Raw genomic sequence first — 24,611 nt, forward strand, 5'->3', positions numbered from 1 at the left:
TAATAACTAAATTATGTACAAAAATAATAATAAAAATATTAGTGAGGTACTCTACTCGCTATTTTACCACTAATGATGCCCTAACAATGTGATCTTAGAATTCTATTCATTATTGTTTTTTATAATATAGTTTTCAATCCACCATGATTTTTAAATGCTTCATAAAATTAATATAAATTTATATAAAACAGTTTTTATTATTAACTTCCGGTCCGTAGCGCGGTCCAATCATAGTATAAGATATAAAAGTAATTTTGATCTGCCATTGAAAATGTTATCCTGCCACTGCCCACCGTTAAAACTAATATTCTAGCTGCCCATAAAAAAGAATTTTTAACCTTATTAACAGACGGGGTCTCCTGATACGCTGTCGTTTAACTATAATATAACTGGAGTGTAATATAAGTTGAGAAGCAAGGGTAAATCCGTCTTATCAGTTACTGTCATCAAGCTCCTCCTCACTAGTTAATTTTGGCCTTCGTCTTCGTCTTCGTCTTCGCCTTCGCCATAGATCGATCTCACGCTTCCCCAAACCTCAGTCTCCGTTGACTACCGAGACTCGCCCACTTCTGGTAATCTTCCTTTTCCCATTTACGGATCTACTTCCGATCTGAAAATGCTAAAGCTTTACGATCTTCTCCGTCGTAGTTGGCGGTAACTGTTTGGATTTTTTATTTATTTGAGTTTTCTGATACAGTAATGATGGAAAGAGCTCTCGTTCGATTTCTATTTTTGATTCTCGCCGTAGCAATTTGCGGCGCTGCTTCAGTGTTTCAGCCGATCTCAGACTCTCACCGATCCGCGGCTCTGGATGTCTTCGTACCAGTCGATGGATCCTACAAAAGGTTGATTTCTCGAAAAATACACACTTAGATTTCGTTTTGTCACATATTGTATTGTTCCTTAGTTAATTTGATTAGGATGTTTCACCACATTTTACTAATTTTTGTCTCTTTTGCTGAGGTTTCATTTGTTTAGTCATTAAAATTTGCGATTTTATTTGGTTATAATCAGCTTGAAGGAGGCTTATGAAGCATTAAAGACTTTGGAGATTCTTGAGATTGATAAAAAGTCTGATCTGAGCTCAGCGACTTGTGAGAATGTTGTTAAAGTTCTTGCGTTGTCTTCTTCTACTCTAAAGGATGCATTATATGCTTTGAGCGTTAATGGGATTCTCAAATGTAAATCTGGAGAAGATGTTCCTAAGGTAAAGAATTGTCTCCTCCCAGTAGTACCACAATAGTCTTTTACCGGCTAAAATAACTTCATCTGTTTTCTTTTGAAGGACATTGTCTCTAAACTTCAAACTGGCGTTAAAGATGCCAAGTTATTGCTTGACTTCTACTATTCTGTCAGAGGCTTGGTGCTCGTTAAGGTAATACAAGTGCACTTTTGTGAACTAATTAAATGGGGTTGGCTACTCCTTTTTCCATATAGCATTTCTATGAGATTATTACTTGGAAGTATAGAAAATGTTTGGGCGGATACCTGTGATCGTGATAGTTTTATTTGATTTAACTCCATTGATTTGCCTTCCTGCTTTTCCTCTTTGTTGGATTCAAGCTTGACCTCCCTTTTCCATTTCCAGGAGCAATTTTCTGGAACTGATATAAGTCTTGGAGATGCCGAAGCTGTTTTCCGTTCCATTAAGGTTTGAACTTGTTTAGCTTATCTAATATGCCGTTGTTGTTGAACTATAAGATGTTACATTATACACTTTCTTTCTGAACTATCAGTTTTAGATTCTGTTAGAAGTGTATATAGCGCAGACTTGTTACGGATATCCAGTTCCTATATTACATACATAGATTATTTTTTTGAGTAATATTTGGCTCATATAGTAAATTTGAATCAGGCTCTTAGCCAGAGTGATGGAAAATGGCGCTACAGCCCCAACAATCCGGAATCAAGCACCTTTGCTGCTGGTAAGTATTTCTTACTGGATTAACCCTTCCTACGTCACGAGGCTAAACGTTAATAATGAAACCTTTTCGATTATTACACCTTTAACGGCTTACTTCCTTGCTCTGTTTTATCTTATTTACGTTCTTCTAAGCCTAAGATTTTTTTTCCTTCAGGCTTAGCCTTCGAAACGCTTGCTGGAGTGATTTCATTAGCACCTTCAGAGATTGATCACTCCTTGGTAAGTGAAATGGTGTACTATACTACTGATTTCCTGGGAATATATTTTAATGGGCCATCACAAAAATATCTTAGTGCTAATTTTCTTTGGGTTCTGGAATCTCTGAGTAACTAAATAGACAACTGTGTTTTGATGATTTTAACTTCCAAATTGTAAATTATGCATGTGTATCTTACTTTTTAATCTGGTTATGTTCTTTTGCCATTTTATATGGTAGTTTGTTGTTATTACTTGTGTGATGATATCATCATTCTTCTTTGTCATCTCGTAGATCCAGACTTTGAAGACGGGTATCACGAAGCTTTTTGACAGTATTCAAAAATATGGTATGCAGTAAACTACTTGCTATATTATGTGTACGCATAAGAGATTTTCTTCAGGCAATTCATAGTTTCTTCAGTTTAGATTTGCATATCTGGTGTTGATTATTATTTTTTGATCGTTTAGACGATGGGACATTTTACTTCGATGAAAGTGAAGGCCCAATATCAACAACTGCATCAGTAATTAGAGGGCTCAAGTCATTTGCAGCTTCAGAATCCACAGGATTGAACGTATGTAGTAACCATATTTCTTTGTATCCTGTATTTTGTCATATGTGTTGATAACTCACCTTCTCCTATTCTCTCATGCAGCTTCCAGGTGAAAAGATAGTTGGTTTGGCCAAGTTCTTTCTTGGTGTTGGAATTCCTGGTGATGCCAAAGATTTCTTCAACCAAATAGATGCACTAGCTTGTTTGGAAGACAACAGGTAATGCTACTTTCATGCCCTCTTTATGCAATTTCCTTTTGTTTTATTTCAGCACACATCTTAGAATGTGGCACTAGGACTTACTGTTGCTTCCGCTCTTTCATGCTAATAGTTGCTTTTGATAGAGGAAATCTGTTTCCCTTTACATGTAAAAAATGTTCTGAAGGGCTTGTAGTTCTCTATCCTGGAAAATTTAGCAAAATGATAGGCAGAAATGATATCTGTAGAGAAGATTAGAAGTTTAAAAGCTTGAACACTTGCGAAATTTCAATCAGTTGCTCATTGAATATGCTCTTTCTCTGAAAGCAATAATGTGTGTTTATGGTCGTTTTCTATGATTTCAGGTTCTCCGTTCCACTCATCTTGTCTCTTCCATCTTCTGTCATTTCGTTGACAAAGAAAGAACCTCTGAAGGTATGCCATCAAAACTTTCATCAAGATGTGCTGGCATAGTTTGAGATGTTAATTTCTTTTATTTTCTGTTTTTCTCTTATGTGAATAGTAGTACTTCTTGTCGTGGCAGTCTTAAGTCTAGATTTTCTGGCTATATCGGTTAGATGTTGGATATTTAGTTGGTAGAGATTGCCCAATCTCATAGAATTGGATGTTTGCATAGACTCTCTTACTCGATAATGACTCTGTCTAGTTGACCCTTCGTCAATTACCTTTTTGGATATTGGTTTTATATTTTATTCTCTTTATCTGGAACTAGGTTAAAGTCAGCACTGTACTCGGTTCTAAGGCACCAGCTCTTAGTGTGAAGCTCGCACAAGCTCTAAGTTCTGGATCAAAGGGTTCTTCTGTAATTAACAACCAGGTAAATAATGTAGCTTCTCTGACTATTTGAGCCCACATTAGTAAATCGTCCTTTTTCTCTGCATTAAGCTTGTTTACTTGTTTCCATTATATTTTTGGGTGTACAGGAGCTTAAGTTTGACGCTGAAAGTGCAACGTACTTCTTGGAATCCTTTCCTAAGAACTTTGATGTTGGAAAGTATACATTTGTATTTGAGGTATTGCTCTTGTCGGTATATATCACACAGACTTCATATACAATGTATGTTAAGAATATGATAAGCTTCGTTTTTTGTAGATTTTGCTAGATGAGTGGGCAAATGAAAAAGCATACATAACCGAAGCTCAAACAAAAGTGCCTATAGCCGCCACAGGAGCTATTACCATTGAGAATGCAGAAATTGCTGTACTTGACAGTGACGTTGGGAGCGTTGAATCTCAGAAAAAGTATGTCACCTGTATCGCTGTACCATTAGTTACTTACAAAATATACTTTTTTGCAATTTTGTTGTTGTGCTTATCATCATTTTGTTACTTGGTTCTCCTTTACAACTACTGTAGGCTAGATTTAACTAAAGATGAAGCAGTATCATTATCAGCAAACCATCTCCAAAAGCTGCGCCTGTCATTCCAGTTAACTACTCCAATTGGCCATGTGTTTAAGCCACACCAGGTTTGTTCATTCCCGATTCTGCTTTAGTAATGGTTATTCTCTGTTCACTTCCTTGACTTGCTTACTTCCTCCATGCAGGCATTTCTCAAGCTGAAACATGAGTCACAGGTCGAGCATATCTTTCTCGTGAAAACTTCTGGAAAGAAGTCTGAATTAGTTCTAGTTAAGTTCTTTGACATATCTTCATTTTTTAATTGTCTAGTTTGGGGAGCAGTGGCGTTCTAATTACAATACTAATGATTGATGTTATTTTTACCCTTTAGGTTTTTCTTGGATTGGTTGAGAAGCTGTACTACCTTTCTGGCAAATATGAGATCCAGCTAACTATTGGAGATGCTTCCATGGTAATTACTGTTCTTTCAGGTCCAATGCAGTTGATTTACATATTCAGAACTTTGAACAATGATATTTTGTCCTTTCATTTCTCCAGGAGAACTCTTTATTGAGTAATATTGGCCACATCGAACTAGACCTACCAGAACATCCAGAGAAGGCGGCGCGTCCTCCTCTCCAGCCTACTGATCCTTACTCAAGATATGTGCCAAAAGCTGAGATATCACACATCTTCAGGGTTCCAGAAAAGCTTCCCGCAAAGCAGATTTCACTAGTTTTCTTGGGTCTTATAGTTCTCCCATTCATCGGCTTCTTGATAGGGGTCAGTCTTCTTTCGCTTGTAAATAGACACATTTTTCGCAACTTCTAAATATTGTGTGTTTCAGCTTACACGGTTGGGAGTGAACATAAAGAGCTTCCCATCGTCTGTTGGGGCTGCAACATCCGCTTTACTGTTCCATGGCGGCATTGGAGCTGTTCTGCTTCTCTACGTGCTCTTCTGGGTGAAGGCAAGTTCTCAAAACCGGTTCTTGTTTTAAGTTTATAAAGACCGTTGCATAATCAAAAAAATCTATAGCTCCTCATCATAATTAAAAATACCCTTTTTTGTTTTTCCTTTGCATCATGCAGTTGGATCTGTTTACGACTCTAAAGGCACTGTCTTTGCTGGGAGTGTTTCTGTTGTTCGTCGGACACAGAACACTGTCTCACCTCGCAGCAGCATCGAACAAGCTGAAATCTGCTTGAAGGATATTTATTCATCACTATGATGGATCTTTTATGGTTCCTGTGTCTCTATGGAGCAGTTTCGTATTTCAGTTTTGTAGCAGTAACTTATATAGATTATGGTAATAAGACAATTCCAAAAGATTACAGAGTTTCAGTTTAGTCTTAAAAAGTTATCAAGAAGAGTTGCCTTCCTTACCTTTTTCGTTTAACCAATGTTGATGAAAAGAATAAAGGAAACTAGAACTAGTCAACGATGTAACTATAAGGGAAATATAGACTGGCAGGCTTATGACTTTCAAAATTTACAGTTCAATAAACTAAAAGTAAAAGAGAGCAGCACGTAATAAATCTAATATTTATTGTTAGTTCATCTGAAAAGTTTGTGTAAGAACATTCATATCTCTCTCTCTCTCTCTCCCCTGATTGGCAATAAGACACGTTCAAATCTAATCTTCATCTCCCTATTCCAATTCCGTACATACTCTGCTTATTCCTTTGCATAATCTTTCTTCTTCAGTGATTGTGTGCATCGTCACCTTTGACTTTCATTTTCTGTAAGTTGTTAATGGTTTCAGGAATAGATAAAGATTCATTTATTGTGGTCTCTCGATTATTTTGGATCTCTTTCTCTATCTGGTATTGAAAAAAAAAGATATGTTCTTCTTCTTGGTGGTTCTGTGGTCGTGTTTTCTCCAAAATGTTTGGTTTTTGAAATCAGAGTTTTGATCTTTTTAAGAATCATGAAACTTTTGATTTTTCTTTGTCTAACATTATTGTGCGTGATTGGTATATCTTTTGTTCTGTGTAGGAATCGTGTTTGAACGATTGCTAGCTTTTGAGAAGAGCAATGAGTTGTTCTGCAGCCGGACAAGGAAAGAATAGCTCAGGTATATTGCTGGTTTACTTTATCAATCATTACTCTTAAGGAATATGAGTTTTTTTTTGTGTGTTCATAAACTTCACAAAAGATTTTGTGGTGTGAGGTTGAGAATGATTCACCCTCTTGCTTCACAGGTAAAAGGAGAATAAGTGATCTTTTAACTCAATCTGATAACCGAGTCTGCGCTGATTGTAGCGCTCCAGATCCTAAATGGGCGTAAGTCCTTTCTCGTAACGCTTCCAACAATCATACCGCAGCAATGTAGCTGCATCCGTGTACCAAATCTTGGTTAACTTGTACTATTACAGGTCAGCAAATATCGGAGTGTTCATATGCTTGAAATGTTGTGGTGTGCACAGAAGCCTTGGTACTCATATCTCAAAGGTTGTAATGACTCTTTGCTTCTCCCTTTACGTGGAGATGTTACACTTTCATTATATATGTAAATAAGTAACAGTCGTTAGGAATAGAGTCATCATATTTGCTTTCACCAAGTCTTCTTGACAAGTTTACTGATAGCATAAGGGTGGGTGTTTTGCAGGTCTTATCTGTGACATTGGATGAATGGTCAGATGATGAAGTGGATTCAATGATTGAAATTGGAGGAAATGCCTCTGCAAATTCAGTTTACGAGGCATTTATACCTGATGGTGTCTCTAAGCCTGGACCTGATGCTAGTCATGACCAACGTATGCAGTTTATCAGGTAAAGTTTTGCTAAAACCCTTATAACCAATTATCGTCATTAACATTTTATTAAAATTTCTATGTCCTCAAATCTTAATCAGGTCAAAATATGAACACCAAGAGTTTCTGAAACCAAGCTTGAGGATCACATCCGTGAAGGGATCAAATTCATCATCACAACAGCCGGTAAAATCTTCTTTCCAGTTAAAAAACTCTATGAACTTGGACATTGCTCTCAGTCTTTTGATATCATGGTGGCAGCATCTTGAAGGCATGGTTGAGTTTATTGGATTGTTGAAGGTGACTCTTAAAAAAGGAACCAATCTAGCTGTCCGAGATATGAGGACAAGCGATTCTTATATTGTCTTGACTCTCGGACAACAGGTAAAACCACCAACTGAATACATTGTGGATTCTTGTCTTTCTCACCATTGTTGTAGTGGCTGTTATGGTTATCTCATTTGCTGATGTATTTCGTCATATTACCAGACTGCAAAATCAACTGTAATGAAGAGCAACTTAAACCCGGTTTGGAACGAGGAACTCATGCTCTCTGTTCCTCATGACTATGGCTCAGTGAAGTTGGTAAAAAGCTTGGACTAAAACCATCCAAATCAGATTCTACTTTTAATGAATATTTAATATAAGTTCTTAATTTTTTTTTTCTTGCTGAATTTGTGCAGCAAGTGTTTGATTATGACGCATTCTCTGGTGATGACATAATGGGAGAAGCTGGGATTGATATCCAACCTCTGATCACATCCGCAATGGCTTTTGGAGACCCTGAAATGTTTGGAGATATGCAGATTGGTAAATGGCTTAAATCGCGCGACAATGCTCTTATAGAAGACAGCATCATCAACATTGCGGATGGGAAAGTGAAACAAGAGGTTCACATCAAGCTTCAGAATGTTGAGTCTGGTGAATTAGAACTAGAACTTGAGTGGCTGCGTCTTGACCAATAAAATATATAACAAGAGGCTCACTAAATATATGTGTGTTTTGATTCATTGCTTTTGTGCACAATCCAAATGTTTCATTTAAAACCTAAGATAAGACGTTTATAAGATGCTAAATCAGGTTTCAACCCCAACTTCAACATTTCATCATGATACCTCATAGCTTTCTTCATCTCCTTCACACGACACAACCCGTGAATCATGATTGTGAAACTCTTGCTGTTCATTGTACTCATCTCTTTCATGTACTCAAACACTCCAACAGCTTCTCCCACCAAGGTTCTTTGCCTCGTCATAAGCCTATCAAGAACAGCGTTATAAGCATTCACATCCAAGCTTCCTTTCATCTTCTTTATCTTCTCATGTAGTTCCATCGCTTTCTCCAGCTTCCCCGTTCTGCAGTAACGCTCCATCAGCAACCCGCAGGAAAAGGAGTCGAAGTAAACTTCCATTTCCATGACAGAATCAAGAAGCTTCTCTGCTTGGTTCCATCTTCTTTTCCTACACATTGCTGCTAACACTTCTGATAACTTTTGTGTACAAGGGACGAAACCGCGCTTTATAACATCTACAAGCAACTCATGTTCTTCCTCATCATCATGATCTATACAAAGAGCATTTGCGAACTCGTTATAACAACTCTCATCAAGTAAAGAAACACCTCTCCGACAAATCAACCGGTACACATCAACAGCTTCTTTTCTTCTCCCATTTCTAGACAGAGCTTTCAACATAGAGCCACACGTCTGATCACGCACCGTTCCAGAGTTACAAGCTCGATGGAAAAGCATCTCAGAGGCAAACGTTTTCCCCATCTCGCAGAGCCTTTCGATGATCTGATCATTCCCAATCGAATCGTCTTTCTGCACCATTAAAACAAGAACCTTATCGATCAACTCAGCGTCTCCCAATCTGCAGACATCATCCAACACGCATCCGTAAGAAGAGAAACTCAGCTCCAGTTTCTTGTCATTCATCCCACGAATGACGCTAAACACAGCATCAAACTCACCGTTTCTGCTGTAACACTCCACGAGGTTGGTGTAAATCTTGCAGCTTTCAACACCTGTTTCCATCAACTTAACAACACTCTTGTGTTTCCCGTGTTCACACAAAACCTGAGCAACCAAATCGTAAGTTAACACATCGGAGACGACACCGTTTCGAACCATGGCACTGTACAAACACAACGCCGCTCCAAAGTGTTTCTCTTTGACGAGAGAATCAAGAAGAGAGTTGTAAGCGCTAAGAGAAGGCGAAAGTCTCAGTCTTTTCATCGAACTGAACACTTCCAAGCCGTTTTGGTAACTACCCTTTGAGACATAGCACTCAATAGCTAAGCTAAGTGAGATAGAGAGTGAACCTTCTTCACCTTCAAACCAACGTTGCATCGATCCGATGATTACAGACGCTGAATGCGTTTTAACGAGAGGACGCAAGAGGGCTTCTGCTCGTTCCAAGAGACCTGCTTCGGCAGCAACTTCGATGACTCGGCAGTGAGACTTGAGATCAGGCTCGAACCGGAGATGGGTTTTGGCCCAGTCGAAGAACTCGAGAGCGGTTTTGGGAGAGTTCCGAGTCTCGCGGAGGATCTGGAGGAAGAGAGGCGGTGTGAGTGTTGCTCTTGGGAGCTTGGATTTGACATAGCGGAGATGAGTGTCCCAGTTGCGTCGTTGCAAGATAATCGAGGAGATCTCGGTGGCTGGTCGGAACAGAGTCAGTTGTGTTTTCCTGTCGGAAGCAGAGGATGTCGAGAATCGTTTGAAGAGTCCAATGCTTTTGCGGAGAAGAACCATTTAGTTAGTTGCTTAGTTCTCACATTAGCACTAAAGGCACTCAAGGGGTTTAAGGGGAAGTTGGGTCACGAGACCAGATTCGCTGACAATAGTAACTAAAAGGACCAAACTTTTCAAAGGAGTGAACTTTCAACGCGATTATGAGACGATCTATCCCCAAACACGAACTCATAGTTTGTCCTTTGGATCTTCACTAATTAATACAGTCAAATCTCATTACTCAATTTCCTAAACTAGCTACATACAAATGACCCAATCATTGCCACCTGTCGAGTTTTCATTGGTCTTGATGATTCATCATCTCCTTCCCTCTCTGATAAACCTCACACTCTTGTGCTTTTGTCTTTTTTCAGTTTCGCAATCCGATTCTATAATCAAAACGTTCTCTTTCTTCCTCAGTTACTGAGACTCGATTGAGGTAAAAAACAAAGTTTCTTACTTTCGTTATCTTACAGTTTTCCTGACATGCAATCGGATCGGTTTCTTTGTAATACAGCGATTTTGTTGGGGACACATGTTTTGCTTTTGTATCCTCTTGATCTCTTTCATCTTTTTAATGGATGTAATGTTTTAAAGATTGTTTCCTTTTTGGATCAAATTTGACTTGTGATCGATCATGTTAGTCCAGAAAATGAATATTAAAGATAAAATGGTTGATTTCAATTCAGCACATGTGTGTTTTGTGCCCCTCTATCTCTCTGTTCCTTAGATGCCATCAGATTATAAAAAACTGTTTTTTTTTTTACCTGCAGGTTCTCTGATCTGATCTAAAGGGTCAAAAGATGGTAGAATCAGAAGAGAATGGAGTGTTATTTCCCATCTTCATTCTGACAATAATCGCAATTCCTTTGGTGCCTTACACATTCGTGAAGCTAAGCCGCGCTTTTTCCAAGAAACAAAGGAGCATACATTGTCAGTGTCTTGACTGTGATCGCTCAGGGAAGTACAAGAGATCCCTTTCTCATAGAGTTGGTTTTTTTTTCCCTTTCTCCCATTAACTTTATTTGTATGATGGATTCAACAATGTTTTTACCTCTTAATTTGTTCATTTTCTCTCTTCTGCAGGTCGCTACCTTTACTTCATGTAGCAACTTGACAGTTGTGCTACTCTGGTTTGTAATGATCTTCTTGATTTATTACACTAAGAACATCAGCCGTGAGGTTATCTCCTCTCTTCATGCTTATAATGATCCGAGATTTTCTTTTTGCTTAATGAATTTTCTTGGTGTGAATATTACAGAGTCAACTCTTTGAACCATTCAGTATACTTGGATTGGAGCCTGGTGCTTCAGACTCACAAATCAAGAAAGCATATAGAAAACTCTCTATCCAGTACCATCCCGACAAAAATCCAGACCCAGGTCCAAAAATGCTTTGAAAGTATCCTTCCTTTTTGGTTTTCATTATAGACTTTTTCTGTCTGCTTATTGCTGATTTGTTGTGTTGTTAAACTATACAGAGGCCAACAAGTACTTTGTGGAGTCAATAGCTAAAGCTTACCAAGCTTTGACTGATCCGTTGTCTCGTGAAAACTTTGAGAAGTATGGTCATCCTGATGGCAGACAGGTAACAGTGACATAAGCCTCAATCATCTTTTACATGTTAAGGCTTTTGCATTAGTCTTTCTTGTCTCATATTCAAAAACTGAGGCTCTTGCAAATGTGATTGATGCAGGGTTATAAACTAGGAATTGCTCTCCCTCAGTTTATCCTAGACTTTAACGGAGAATCTGGTGGGCTACTGTTGCTGTTTACAGTTGGTTTATGTATTCTCTTGCCGCTTGTGGTCGCCTCCATCTACCTCTGGAGATCATCAAAGTATACTGGAAACTACGTCAAGCTCCAAACTCGTCAAGCGTATTATGAGTTAATGAAACCCTCTTTGACTACAAGCAAAGTCATGGACGTTTTCATCAAAGCAGCTGAGTACACAGAGATTCCAGTTCGTAAAACCGATGATGAATCTCTGAAGAAACTCTTTGCGTCTGTCAAAAGCGAGCTGAGTCTGGACCCTAAGAAGATGAAGCAAGATGAAGCTAAGTTTTGGAAACAGGATCCTGCAGTTATCAAGGTTGGTTTACTTTTGAGACGTTATAACATAAAGTATTGGATACATTTTTGAAAAGATGCTAACTCTTTTGTTTTGTGTAACAGGCTGAGCTTTTGATACACAAACAGTTAACTCGTGAATCAGCAGTTTTGTCTCCAGCTCTGCAAACTGATTTCAGGCGTGTGCTAGAGTTTGCACCTCGTCTCCTTGAAGATTTAATGAAGGTCTTATATTTGTTCTCTATTTAATTCTTATTTAGCAGATTGTATCCGATAAAATAAAGCTTGTCACAAAGTTGATGAAGAAATTAAATGCTAAACTTTATGATATTGTTTCTTGTAGATGGCAGTTATACCCCACAATGAACAAGGGCATGGATGGTTAAGTCCTGCACTAGGAGTCATAGAGCTATCTCAATGCATTGTTCAGGTAATAAGCTTTCTTTAAGTTCTTTACCTCAATAGAGTCTCAATGTTGTTAATGTTGTTGTTTGATTGTAGGCTGTTCCTCTTAGTTTGAGGAAGTTATCCTCAGAAGGCACTGCTCCTTTCTTGCAACTCCCTCATCTCAATGAATCCATCGCTCAAAAGATAGCGTTGCAGGTTGGATCATTCAAAGAGTTTCAAGACCTGAGCTTAGAAGAACGTTCTAAACTTCTTAAGGAGGTTGCTGGTTTGTCTGAAACCGATGTTGCAGACGTGGAGAAGGTCTTGGAAATGATACCTTCTCTGAAAATAGAAGTCACTTGCAAAACAGAAGGCGAAGAAGGTATTCAAGAAGGCGACGTGACGACGGTTCAAGCTTGGATCACTCTGAAACGTCCCAATGGACTCGTGGGAGCTGTTTCTCACTCGCCTCACTTCCCCTTCCACAAGGAGGAGAACTTTTGGGTTATTCTTGCGGATTCAAACAACGTCTGGTTCTTTCAGAAGGTTAGTTTCATGGATGAAGCTGAAGCTATAAGCACTGCGTCTATTGCTATTAGTGAGACAATGGAGAGTTTAGGAGCAAGCGCTGAGGCAAAGAACAGTGCAGTTGAAGAAGCTGTTGAGAAAGTTAAAACTGGATCAAGATTGGTGATGGGGAGGCTCTTGGCACCTGCAGAAGGTACTTATAACTTGACTTGCTTCTGCCTGAGCGATGCTTGGATTGGTTGTGACCAGAAGACATCACTGAAAGTGGAGGTTCTGAAAAGAACCCGTGATGTGGAGGGTGAGGCTGCAGAAGAAGGTATGGAGGAGGAGGGTGAAGAAGATGAGCTTGAAGAGGAAGATTATGAGAGTGAATACAGTGAAGATGAGGAAGACAAGAAGAGAGGATCAAAGAAGAAAGTAAACAAGAAGGAATCGAGTTCTGAAGAGTCAGGATCAGATGAAGATTGAATAAACAAAGAGGAGTTATCTCATGATCTTTAATACAATAGTTTTTGCTTCAAAGCTTTACACAGTGATGATACTCTAAAAGATTCTTCGCTGAGTTTCTTTATCGTTTTGACATTAGTTGGTATCTTGTTTTGACTTTTCCTAAGCTCTTTACCTCAAAAGGTCAAGCGTTTTGGGTCATGTTTTCAGTCAGTAACCTAAGCGCTTCATTGAAGAACTTTGGCTCTCAATCTGTTTTCCATGCATGATCCAACATTACATACAATCTCAAAGGCTCAAGAAGAGTCCTAATGATCGAGACAGGGTTCTCTAGATGTTTCAATCTGTCTTTGATTCATTCCCACAAGTTCTTCTTCTTCCTCTTCACTGGAATCCTCACCATCTTGGTTTGCTTCCTCACCTGACAACAATTCAGATTTACTCTCAATCTTGTCTTCATCGCTGCTTAAGCCTCCTTCACCTTCGCTTAGCTCATTAAGCTGTTTGGCCTTGACCTTAACACGTCTTCCTTTGATATATCTGAACTCCCACTGTGGTGGAGGATACTTCTTCATCAGCTTCTCGTACTTATCATCCATCCCAAGTTTCAAAAACACTTTCCCAACCATATTCACAATCGCAATATTCGGTTTCACTCCAAGCTCTTCCATGTCAGCAAACACCTGATAAAAAAAAAACCAAGAATTGCTATTTCATTACTTCCAGACATCATCAACCTATCCTAAAGTAAGAAGGCTTTATACTTCACCTCGAAGAGCTTGTAATGCATGTCTCTCTTGTAATAGATAGAGATCATTTTGTTGAAGAACTTTCTTGGAGTTCCTTCTAAATGTTCCATGAACAGTTTGTTCCAGAGCTCCTCAGCTTCGTCAAGGCGGTTATCTTCTGCTAGAGCGTTTAGTAACGAGAAGTAAGTCCCCATTGTTCTTCCTTGGCCTTTGCTCAGCATCCATTTTGTCACCTAACACAATCCAAAACAAACCTTTTCTTTATTCACCTAACTACATCGTTTCCAGAACAAAACAAAAGAAACAGCTCCTCTTGCTTTACCTGAATAATCTTCTTCCACTCTCTTTCATCTTCAAGAACAGCTAAAGCCTTCTTGACAATAACAAGAGGGAACTCTAACTCCCACGCAATGAAGGAATCAAGCGCTCCGTAGACTTCTTCTTTAACATTCGACAATTCTTTTATCTGCAGATGACATCTTTGTCAATTTATATAAGGATATTTAAACATTGCAGAACACAGAGACATATGATATAAAGACATTGAAAGTGTCAAAAGAGAGTAGTATTACACAAGCAATCATCTTGGCAGCCTTGGAGATACTTCCAATTCTCTTCCTTGTTTTCCAGACTCGAGGAGATCGAGGTCTTGGACCTCTAGCCGCACAAACCTGAAGATTGATTGCGTTCCACACTGAGGGATTGTCTGAGCAAAGAAGCTAATAACATTTAACTATTACAATACTAACCACAACATTGTTAGGCCTCTTGGAGAAGAGTTTAGTTGATTCCTTTGTTTGAGGAAGATACGGCAGTGAATATCTCAAGCTAAGCATCCTCCTGAGGATAAGAAGGAGAAGAAGAAGAAGAAGAAGAAGAAGAACTCGAAAATTTCAAAGCTTGTTCCTTTTATCAGCCAACAACAGTTCATAACAGATTGAAAACACAAGAAACTAACTTTAACCACAAAGTTATGTAGTGAATCAAAACACGTAGTGTTGAAGATACCTTTGGATTCGTCACAGTTAGGCAAAGAGTGAAGATGATTCTTCTTCTTCTTCTTCGCTGTCTCTCTCTATCTCTGTCCTTCCAAGTTCCCTGTCTGTCGAAAATCCTCATCCAGAAACATACGACACGCTGCGTATTGGACTAATGGGAAAGGCCCATTAACCCGAAAGTTTGAATAGACCCATTTAACTAATTTATTATTTGAAGAAACATTAACATCGTAGCATCATTAATGAGAGTATCTTAACTAATTTTTTAAGTCAAGTTTTCACTAAGATACTTAACTGAAGTATAAGAGCATGATTAATCGGAAGTTCTTAGGGTGGGGTTCTTAACGGAATATAAGAAACCGTCTCTTAACTTTTAACTAAAAAAACTAAGAACCGGCTCTTAAATAAGATATTTACCGGTTCTTAGTTTTTTTAGTTAAAAGTTAAGAGACTATTTCTTATATTCCGCTAAGAAACTCACCCTAAAAACATTCCATTAATCATGCTCTAAACATCAGACTCAGAGGCATCCAAGTTTTTATTTGAAGAAAAACTTTCCTATTTAACATTATACCATCATTAATAAGAGTATCTTAACTAATTTTTTTACCACATGTATTTATATTTAATTTTTTTTCTAAATTCAAAAATTCGAAAGCTTCTTGATGCGGAATTGCGGATGGCTTAGAAGTCCTCAATCTCACAAGATATTGTTTAATCCGCGGCGACACACCTCTAGACTGTGAAAGCTCTAGACTATTTTTGGAGACTCAAGCTCCTACCTTCTATTCACTTTTCAACAAGATGTAGCCCTTTTTATTCCTTCTATTCAGCAATATATAAATACAACATCGCTCATAACATGTTTCAGACCGGATCTTAACATTAATGTTTTTCTGTAATTAAAACAATGTTTTTTCCTATATAGTTTTAGTACAACTGGGATATAATTGGTATATATAGTCAACATCAAAGATCATTATAAATAGTACTAGTATTTAACATCAAAGAAAAGAATAGCATTATGATTCATGCAAAAGAAAAGGGAAAACAGATCATTATCTTTTTAACTGTCTGTCGGCACGTAGTCTCGAACATTTCAAAGAACTTTCTTCCAGTTCCAGAAGTCATTCGGAGAGAAGCTAGACGCTAAATATTTGATTGATTACTCTATTCCACAAGTCCCAAGAAAATAAATATTCTTTCTTATAGGAAAACAACAATGGGCATTGTTGACATTGTTTTCTGAAAACATTTGCATCGGGCAAAGATATGCATGTGTTTCGTGCAGCAAATCCTACGTTTCGTATTGATGTAACACCGGAGGTAATCATCCCTTCCAAAGTTCTTTTATTAGGACCAGAGAATCAAGATGAATACATAATAGGGAAGTTTCACAATTGTACTCTATCTCCCGGTGGTTTAGTTCATGCTTTTGTGAAAAAACTTTGGGGTAGAAGCTATAGAATATCCATTAAGAAGCATGGAGAATCATCTTTCATGTTCCATATCCCGCATGAATCAACTAGAAAATGGGTCACTGAAAGAGGAGTTTGGCACATATATAACTGCTTATTGTTTGTAGCACCTCGGTCTCCTGCTACAAGTCTCAAAAGCCAAGAGATTTGAACACTGCCAGTATGGGTTAACCTCAAAAATATCCCTGATAGATGTTACTCTTGCTTAGGTATTAGTCACATTGCTTCAGGACTTGGAGAACCAATTTTAACTCACAAGCCTCGTCTTGATCCAACGGAAATGGGTGAAGCAAAAATTCTGGTTGAAATGGAGTTAGACAAAACATTTCCTAAACTAATTTCTTGTGACGACAAGCAAGGTAACATCTACTTGGTTGAGGTTGAATACACTTGGATTCCCTCTACTTGTGTGAGGTGTGGACAATTGGGACATAAAGAGAAACGATGCCTTCTACCAGCCTGTTTTACAAAAGCTACAAGCGAGCCAATAGAAGTTCAGGAAGATGGTTCGAATGTACCTATGGTTAGTATAGATCAATTCGGGTCTAATGATTCATCTCCTAAACCGACACCTTCTCAGGACAACTCTGCTACAATTGGTTCTATACCTACTACTCATGTGGACGTGAGTGATGCTTTAGAAAAAATGAATGATGCTCAAGAGGAAATGAGGTCAACTACAAGAGAAGCAGCCACTCTTCAAGTAGAAGATCTTTCACCAGTTAAAGAGGTACCTCTTTCACACTCTAAGCAAACTTTTTCACCATTAGTAGAAAATTCCTCTACTCCAGTTTCCGAAACGATTATGGAGGAAACTCCATCCACAATGGTCATTACCGTGGTGAACAACCCAGAAGATGACGCCTTAATTGATCCACATCTTCCTATGTTCGACCGTTCGCAAGAGTGTGAGCCCACAACTCACCTGAACACGACTAGGAGAGGGAGATCGATTAAACCAACTCAAAAAGTACAGAAAATGGGGTGGACACTTGTTAAGGGAAGAGGAAAGCATATCTCGAGAGGTCGGGGTAACCGCAAATCCTAAAACGTATGTTGGCTTTATTTCATTATCCAGCTTAACGTGGTATTAAGCTTTTCTTGGATTGCAAATGTTGTAATACTCTATGGTTTCCTATGGTTTCCATCAAACTTGTAACAAACTATATAAGCCTAAACGCTATATCAGTTACATTTATTTTAATGCATCAAATTAGTTCAAAAATGATATGCATGTGCTTAAGGTAGTCACCACGTATGAGCCGACAAGGTTTCTGGGTAACGGTTATTTTGTTGGATCTTATTCTATAATGACCACATGCTTTGTTTTATTTCTCTAATCTTATTGTCTATGCTTTATTTGGACCAATGATATTATTATATTCACAATTAACTCAATTTAAGGATCATACAAACTCTGTTGCGAGGCACCGTGTTGCGAGGCACCGTATATATGACTTTTCTCTTTGAAACTCACCATAGCCTCATTGATAAAATCATCCGGAAATGGATCACTATACACCATGCGAACACTATGATGTTACGTAATGCCGCCTCCGCCTTAGAGCATCTCCAAACCCACTCCGTATTTTACTCCAAAATAAAAAAATGGAATAGGAAATGAAATGATGAACAAAAAATAAAAGCATTACTCTATAAATCGAGTAATTACTCTATAAATGGAGTAAACCTTTTATTTTTTGTTTATTACTCCATTTTTCACTCTATTTTCTCAGTTTTTGAGTAAAATATGGAGTGGGGTTGGAGATGTTCTTAGACCAAATAAAAATATTGAAGTTTTATTTAAAAAAAGTAATGATATAGTTTTGAAGTATTTAAATATCTTTAATCTTTTAAGTAACTCTTAATTATAAAATATAACTAAAAATTTTATAGTTTTAAACTTTAATTTATACATTTATTTTTAAAATTTAGAAATATTTTGTCAAGAATTAAAGTACGATGATTATTTGCACGTACAACACTACAAGAAATTTTGTTTCAATGCTTCTCTTTTTTCCTTACAGTCTTGCATTTTGTGAGCTACAAGTTTGCAACCAAATCAAAATTTCTCCCATGTGAATAATTTTGTGTTGATAGTAAATTTCTAACACAATAGACAAAAATGCGAGTAACTCTTTATGATCATAATAATAGGGAAAATGGTTCATTCCCCTATCAACTAGTTGTTCCCGGCTTTTTCACACACGAACGTTTAAGTCATGTCAAAAACCACACGAACAACTGAAAAATAATTTATTCCCCTATGAACTAGTTGTTTCTGGCTATTTCACACACGAACTTTTATGCCATGCCAAAAACCACATGAACAATTCTTTTTTTTTTGAATTACATACACAAAATATCGATTTTAAACTAATTCCCCTAAAACCGTAAATGGTGTTGTTTAAACGTTAACTTGGTTTATGACAGGTGGAGGGTCGGTTTCTATTAGGTTGATAAAAACAGAATACCATGTCGTTTTGTTCTTTTTTTTTTTTGTCAACTGTTCTTCTTTTTCAGAAATCTTTTTACTCTTCATCATCAATTGAAGATAAAAAAAAATTATTCTGCAATTTCGAGTTATATGACATAGTATCCGGTTGGGGTAGATATTTTCTGAGTTATATGACATAAAGCGTATAAATAGATCATATGACATTAATTTCTGGATTGAAGATAATATATAAATCCCTGCAGGACCGGAACCTAAGAGTAACATCCGCTTATGGAACCAATCAAGCGTCCTAGACTGCGCTAATTTTATAGTTCCTTCTGACAATACATGGAGATTGGTAAGTTAGTATTTGCTGCTCTTCTTTCTTTATGCATCATGTAAAATGTTATATTCTTCTGCATGATAATAAATTTTATCCCCAATTGATGAATAGTAAAACAATTTTTGAAGAAGAAGAGAAGTTGACAAAAAGAAAAAGAAGAAAAAAAAAACGATGTAGTATTATGTTTTTATCAACCCAAATTAAACAGTCTCTCCACCTATCATAATCCAAGTTAACTTTTAAATAACACCGTTTACGGTTTTAGGGGAATTAGTTTAAAATCAATACTTTGTGTATGTAATTCAAAAAATATAGTTGTTCATGTGGTTTTTGGCATGGCGTAAAAGTTCGTGTGTAAAATAGCCGGGAACAATTAGTTCATAGGTAAATAAGTCATTTTTCCATTGTTCATGTGGTTTTTGGCATGACTTAAAAGTTCATGTGTGAAAAACCGGGAACAACTAGTTCATAGGAGAATAAATCATTTTCCCCATAATAATATATTACCGTTCAGTATTCATAAGAGAAAACAAACAATCTGGAAATTTTCTTAAAAGATAATAACAATACTGTAATGACCCAAATTCTGGCCCAAAGAATTCATGTCGAGGCCCAAAACCTTTTTCAGAAGCCCAAGATATTTTGTTATAAAAACTCACCTCTATCCATTTTGGTTTCTCAGAAACTTCATACAAAAAAAAGAAGAGTTAGAGAGGGTGAGCTAAGAGAAGAAGTATGATTATTTTATAGTGAGTGGGTCGCCGGAGCAACCGTGTGCCATGATCACGTTCAGCTCGACACCACCGTTCGCAACCCTAGGTAACCACCGCAAAGCCGTCATGCATTTAGTTCAGTTTCGGAATATCTCCCTAACCATTGAGAATCTCGTGCATGCAAGACCACCATCGTGTTTCTCTCGTCGAGACGAAGCCGTAGACACCAACCACGCCGCAATCGGAGCCCGAACGAAGCCGCTAGAGCCTCCCGAAGTTTTGCATCCGCGCGTGCGTGAAACACACACGCCGCCGCAGTCCGTCGGAGTCACAGCGCATTCCGGCCACGCGCCGCCGTCTCCGACCGTCGTTTGCCGGAGCCGCCCTGCTCGGCCACTGTCAGTTCGCCGTCGGGAAGCCGCCGCCGCACCTTCGCCGCCGCCGGTAACTTTCCCGGTAAGCCACCGCCCCTCTTCCATCGCCACCGGTGACTCGGCCAACTCGGCTGAGTCGACTCGGTGAGTCAACTTTGTGACTCGGTCAACCGGTGGTTTGACTGGTTTAATTGGTTTAAATCGATTTTGGGCTGGTTAGGTTAAACCGGTTGGTTATTGGAGATTGATTTTTGGTTAGAAGTAAACCAAATTGCAATTAATTAGGATCTGGTTCAATTGAATTCGAAATCGGTTAGGGTAACCGATCGGTTAGGTCAAATTGATTTATGGTCAAGAGTTGACCGGATTGACCTTTGACCAGCGAGTTGACTTTTCTCTAGACATTGACCAAACCCGTTTTAAACCGTTCGAAAGGCGTTTTGACTCGATTTTCACCCTGATTTCAGATTTGGAGTCTATTTGAGGATCTGGAGTTCATAAATACTACTTCTTCTTGTTGCTAAGGTGAGGGCTTCTCCGTTTAAATCCCGAACTAGTTTAGTACTACCGTTATGGCAAGTTTAGTTTCGAAACATGATCCGTCTCTGTGAATCGAGTCTGTTTGAGAGTCTTGCTTGTTTATTATTATTATTGATTGTTAAATCGAAAATAGGATAATAGAGGATTCAACGGTTGATTGAAATGATTGATGTTAAGAATTGTTATATATATATGTATATATATACGAGTCCAAGTGTGGAGATTTGCGGGGTGCAGAGATGTTTGTACTGGCTGCCTATGTTTGAGGAGTTTTGTGGGGTGCAGAGACGTTTGCACTGGCTGCCATGTTTGTGGAGATTTGCGGGGGTACAGAGACGTTTGTACTTACGACGCCTTAGAGATTTGCGGGGTGCAGTGTGGACTACTGTGCTAGCGACGCCTGTAGAAGTTATATATGTATATCCTTATGAGGAGAGTGTGGGGGTGCAGAGAATAGCTATGTACTATCATCGCATTGTTTGTCGTTGTATGGTGCAATAGGCTTATGATTGTTCTGTGTGGTGTAGTAGGCACCGTGATTGTCTCATGCTAGAGCTAGGCCTACATAGTTGTAATGCTATGAACTGATTCAGTGGTTTACGGTTTAGCATCCCATACCACACTGGGCGATTCCCCTATCGCTCACCCCTCCTTCTTTTCCCCTTTCAGATGAGACCGACGAGCAGGAGTGATTTTCGGACCGGTGCTACTGGGCTTTTGGGCTTCTATCATTTTATCGCATTTATCGTTATCGGGCCTCTAGGCCTTTGGGCTTTTATCGTTTATGTTATTTCCTATTTCAGACTTCCGGATTTATGTCGTCTTTATATTTCGGAATTATGTTGTGTGTATATATTTCGGACTTATGTTGTTATCAGTACTTTCATTTTTACTTATGGTATCGTATTGACTTTTATATTATGATATGGAGATTATTATTATTATTCGGTTTTATTTAATTTTCGCTTTTATTTATTTATTATATTTCGAAAAAACCACGTGTCACAAATACAGTGAGAAGACTGAAGAACCTCGTGAACAAGAACATCTTACGTCCATGTTTTCAATGGACAAATTTCGTGTAGACGACGTGGGCGGCCAAGATATTAATGTTTTCATATTTATTATATCCCTAGACTATATTTGCGAAATGATTTTGCCACGTGTCCTTTCTACAATCAATTTCACAAAAAAAATATGACATGACTACTGTAATCGATGACATGTCTTATACCTTAATATGACATGAACAATTGAATTTAAAATTAATTTATATTTTTAATAAACTTTTTAAAATATGGTAATAACTCATATATTACATTTAATGAATTTCTATTTTTGAATTTTTTTTTAGAATATGAGAATAACTCATAAATCATCATTAAAATAAATATATTCAAATATGGCATTATAAATTTCGAAATATAATTGAATTATATATTTTAAAATTATACAATTTTATTACTAGAATTTTCAAAAATGTATACAATTTTTTTAGAAAATTATAAAAATTTAATCGTAAAATCTTTATTTTCTTATATATCTACAAATTTTATAAATATTGTTTAATTTTAATTTTTGGTAATTATGCAACTTTTACAAATTTATTTAATATATTTAATTAAAATAAGTAGATAGAAAAATCTATCTAAGTTTATAATTTCAAATATATACATGCATATTCTTAAATATAATTTTTATGTTTAGTTAAATTAAATTTATATTAAAATATCGATACGAAGAAAGAAAATTTACAACATTAATAAAATTTAATTTTAAAATATTTTATATTTATTTGTTAAAAAATATTTTAAATTTTTTTATTGCACATGGTTTAGGAAAACACCTAGTTAATAAATGAAACACGTAGACTACACATGAGATTACGGAGCATGGATGTTTTCCCAATCTGTGCAGTATTAATGAACCGAGTATCCTCCTTGTGCTCGAGGCACGTTTCCGAGATGTATGTGGGTCATCACTTCTTACTCCCTCCTTGAACATATTCCGGATCGAATTTTCTAGGACTTGTTTTAATTTTAAATTAAACACTAATTAGATAAAAAAAATTCCCTAGGATAGACTTAAATTTTTTTTTATCACAAATATAGAGCTTAAAAATAAAAATGATCAAAATACACTACAAGAAAACATAATCTTAACGAGAGCGGTTTTCCTCGCTAATTTGTCGTAAAAAAGGCTTTACGACGAATTAGCGAGGAAACGCGTTTGCTCGTTACACGTCTGTCGTAACACATATTTCCTCGCTAATTCGTCGTAACTTAGCGAGGAATATATTTCGTCGTAAAGACGAAGTAGGACGATTCGTCGTAAAGACCACGTCAATATTCCACGTAAGGACGTCGCTATAATACCTCGTAAATACCTCGAAAATAGTTCCTCGTAACCTACACGTAAATACCTTGAAAGAGTTTCCTCGCAAAATACACGTAACAACCACGAAATGATTTCCTCGTAAAATGGTCGTAAACTTTTCCTCGTTATTTCCTCGTAAATGATTCCTCGTAAACTACTCGTTAAATGTTTCTCGTCATTTCCTCGTAAGGTTTCCACGTAAAGAGGTCGTACATTGGCTACGAATTTACTTCGTTTTTATTATTTTACAGAATTTAAAAATATAATTAAAAAATAATTAAAATTATTTAATTTAATAATAAATTAAAATTCAAAATAAAAATAAATCAATATGAAAATATTTTATATATAAATAAGTTTTGAATTTATATAATACAACAACCAAAAAAAAAACTAAGGGTCGTTCATCGCCCGGTAGAATTCATCACTCCTCCTCGTAACATCCGCCTCGTTATGTACGTCGGATGACTCGCCTTGAATGGGATGTTGTTGTCGCATGTTCCTCAACATGGACTCCCATTCCGGATTTGTGGCCGCAATAACGTCCAAGAAGCCCTCGACTCCACCCATACGAGATTTTGTCGCGGTCAACTCGTTACGCAGCTGAGCGGACTCTCTACGCAGCTCCGTGACTTCATCATCCCGTCGCTGACCATAAGACGATGTCGCTCTCGGAACATCGTTGACGGAACCAATACCCAACGTCCGTTCCTTTTTTTTAGGGATATCCTTAAAAACAAAAAATAAATATTGTAAGTAAAAATTTAAAGTTAAATTAAATGAATAATTAAAAATTAATTTTTTTGAAAATTTACCTCCTCGTAAATCTTATCCACTTCAAGTGTGGATAAGGTGACGGGTAATCCGTCGGTTGACTGCTGGGTCAGCTGAGTCTGGCGGTCTTCAACCCGAGCAACTACGTCGTTGTAGATTTGCTCGGACTTGCCATCTACAAATACGCCCGCCTTGTTCTTGTGGGTCCTCTCGTAAAGTTCCATAAGAGACGGGAAAAAACAGTTAAGAAAGTTAGAATAAATTAATATATGTATTAAAAAAATTATTTAATAAAATATTAAATTACCATTTCCAAACGGACACCGGCGTGGGGTTTTTGGCCCGTAGTGTGAAGCATCGGCCCGTTCCCGTGCTCATCGACCGTGTTACGGAAGTTAGAGCAAGCCTGGACGATTCTAATGGAATCAGGAAGGCACCAATAACGGATGAGGCCATCCCACACATCCGTGGTGAGCTCAGCGGGTTTGCCACGCTCATACCCCTTCACGATCCAGTCACCCTTCCAGTTGGAGATCGTGTCCAACAAACGAACTTTCGCTTTCGCGTTAAACTTCTTCCTCACCCTCTCAGTGATCCCCAAGGCCCAATTATATTTTTGCTGTTGGAAAAAATAAATTAACAATTAGTTTTTTAGAAAGTATATATATAAATCA

The 24,611-nt window shown here is 37.6% G+C and overlaps 6 protein-coding genes across 9 annotated transcripts; 4 read left to right on the plus strand and 2 right to left on the minus strand.

Moving 5' to 3' along the window:
* The first annotated feature begins 414 nt into the window (after positions 1 to 414).
* On the plus strand, positions 415 to 5,619 carry LOC106373007 (dolichyl-diphosphooligosaccharide--protein glycosyltransferase subunit 2-like). The gene is made up of 20 exons (XM_048745587.1): positions 415 to 572; positions 698 to 845; positions 1,015 to 1,207; positions 1,286 to 1,375; positions 1,589 to 1,651; positions 1,856 to 1,925; positions 2,079 to 2,143; positions 2,415 to 2,469; positions 2,591 to 2,697; positions 2,779 to 2,894; positions 3,239 to 3,308; positions 3,607 to 3,711; positions 3,818 to 3,907; positions 3,988 to 4,136; positions 4,251 to 4,362; positions 4,441 to 4,524; positions 4,626 to 4,706; positions 4,793 to 5,017; positions 5,082 to 5,204; positions 5,326 to 5,619. Exons 2-20 carry the CDS (start codon positions 700 to 702, stop codon positions 5,440 to 5,442), a joined length of 2,061 nt encoding a protein of 686 aa, XP_048601544.1. The 5' UTR covers positions 415 to 572; positions 698 to 699; the 3' UTR covers positions 5,443 to 5,619.
* A 181-nt stretch (positions 5,620 to 5,800) lies between these two features.
* On the plus strand, positions 5,801 to 8,083 carry LOC106375696 (ADP-ribosylation factor GTPase-activating protein AGD12). 2 transcript variants are annotated; one of them, XM_013815674.3, is made up of 9 exons: positions 5,803 to 5,978; positions 6,233 to 6,311; positions 6,439 to 6,520; positions 6,613 to 6,688; positions 6,846 to 7,009; positions 7,092 to 7,176; positions 7,252 to 7,374; positions 7,480 to 7,575; positions 7,674 to 8,083. In XM_013815674.3, exons 2-9 carry the CDS (start codon positions 6,272 to 6,274, stop codon positions 7,953 to 7,955), a joined length of 948 nt encoding a protein of 315 aa, XP_013671128.2. In that variant the 5' UTR covers positions 5,803 to 5,978; positions 6,233 to 6,271; the 3' UTR covers positions 7,956 to 8,083. The 2 variants fall into 2 exon arrangements, with proteins under 2 accessions (XP_013671127.2, XP_013671128.2); XM_013815673.3 differs by having other exon boundaries at positions 5,801 to 5,978; positions 7,092 to 7,374.
* Positions 7,945 to 9,777, minus strand: LOC106375695 (pentatricopeptide repeat-containing protein At4g21170). The gene has a single exon (XM_013815672.3). It carries the CDS (start codon positions 9,743 to 9,745, stop codon positions 8,027 to 8,029), a length of 1,719 nt encoding a protein of 572 aa, XP_013671126.2. The 5' UTR covers positions 9,746 to 9,777; the 3' UTR covers positions 7,945 to 8,026.
* Positions 9,778 to 9,909: 132 nt separating this feature from the next.
* LOC106375694 (dnaJ protein ERDJ2B) lies at positions 9,910 to 13,406 on the plus strand. Of its 2 annotated transcripts, none has more exons than XM_013815671.3 (9): positions 9,910 to 10,163; positions 10,498 to 10,713; positions 10,811 to 10,906; positions 10,986 to 11,106; positions 11,205 to 11,311; positions 11,420 to 11,815; positions 11,899 to 12,018; positions 12,137 to 12,223; positions 12,295 to 13,406. In XM_013815671.3, exons 2-9 carry the CDS (start codon positions 10,528 to 10,530, stop codon positions 13,174 to 13,176), a joined length of 1,995 nt encoding a protein of 664 aa, XP_013671125.2. In that variant the 5' UTR covers positions 9,910 to 10,163; positions 10,498 to 10,527; the 3' UTR covers positions 13,177 to 13,406. The 2 variants fall into 2 exon arrangements, with proteins under 2 accessions (XP_013671125.2, XP_022550337.2); XM_022694616.2 differs by lacking the exon at positions 9,910 to 10,163 and adding an exon at positions 10,400 to 10,418.
* Positions 13,173 to 15,060, minus strand: LOC106375698 (pentatricopeptide repeat-containing protein At4g21190). Of its 2 annotated transcripts, none has more exons than XM_013815675.3 (6): positions 14,913 to 15,060; positions 14,654 to 14,744; positions 14,477 to 14,575; positions 14,227 to 14,370; positions 13,925 to 14,137; positions 13,173 to 13,838 (listed from the first exon to the last, which is right to left on the minus strand). In XM_013815675.3, the coding sequence occupies exons 2-6, from the start codon at positions 14,738 to 14,740 to the stop codon at positions 13,464 to 13,466; spliced, it is 918 nt and encodes a 305-aa protein (XP_013671129.2). In that variant the 5' UTR covers positions 14,741 to 14,744; positions 14,913 to 15,060; the 3' UTR covers positions 13,173 to 13,463. The 2 variants fall into 2 exon arrangements, with proteins under 2 accessions (XP_013671129.2, XP_048601545.1); XM_048745588.1 differs by having other exon boundaries at positions 14,654 to 14,750; positions 14,912 to 14,944.
* Positions 15,061 to 16,660: 1,600 nt separating this feature from the next.
* LOC106373009 lies at positions 16,661 to 17,428 on the plus strand. Its single transcript, XM_013813248.2, has one exon. It carries the CDS (start codon positions 16,661 to 16,663, stop codon positions 17,426 to 17,428), a length of 768 nt encoding a protein of 255 aa, XP_013668702.2.
* Positions 17,429 to 24,611: the final 7,183 nt, after the last annotated feature.

Source organism: Brassica napus, chromosome C1 (assembly GCF_020379485.1).
Source record: "Brassica napus cultivar Da-Ae chromosome C1, Da-Ae, whole genome shotgun sequence".
Lineage (NCBI taxonomy): Eukaryota > Viridiplantae > Streptophyta > Magnoliopsida > Brassicales > Brassicaceae > Brassica > Brassica napus.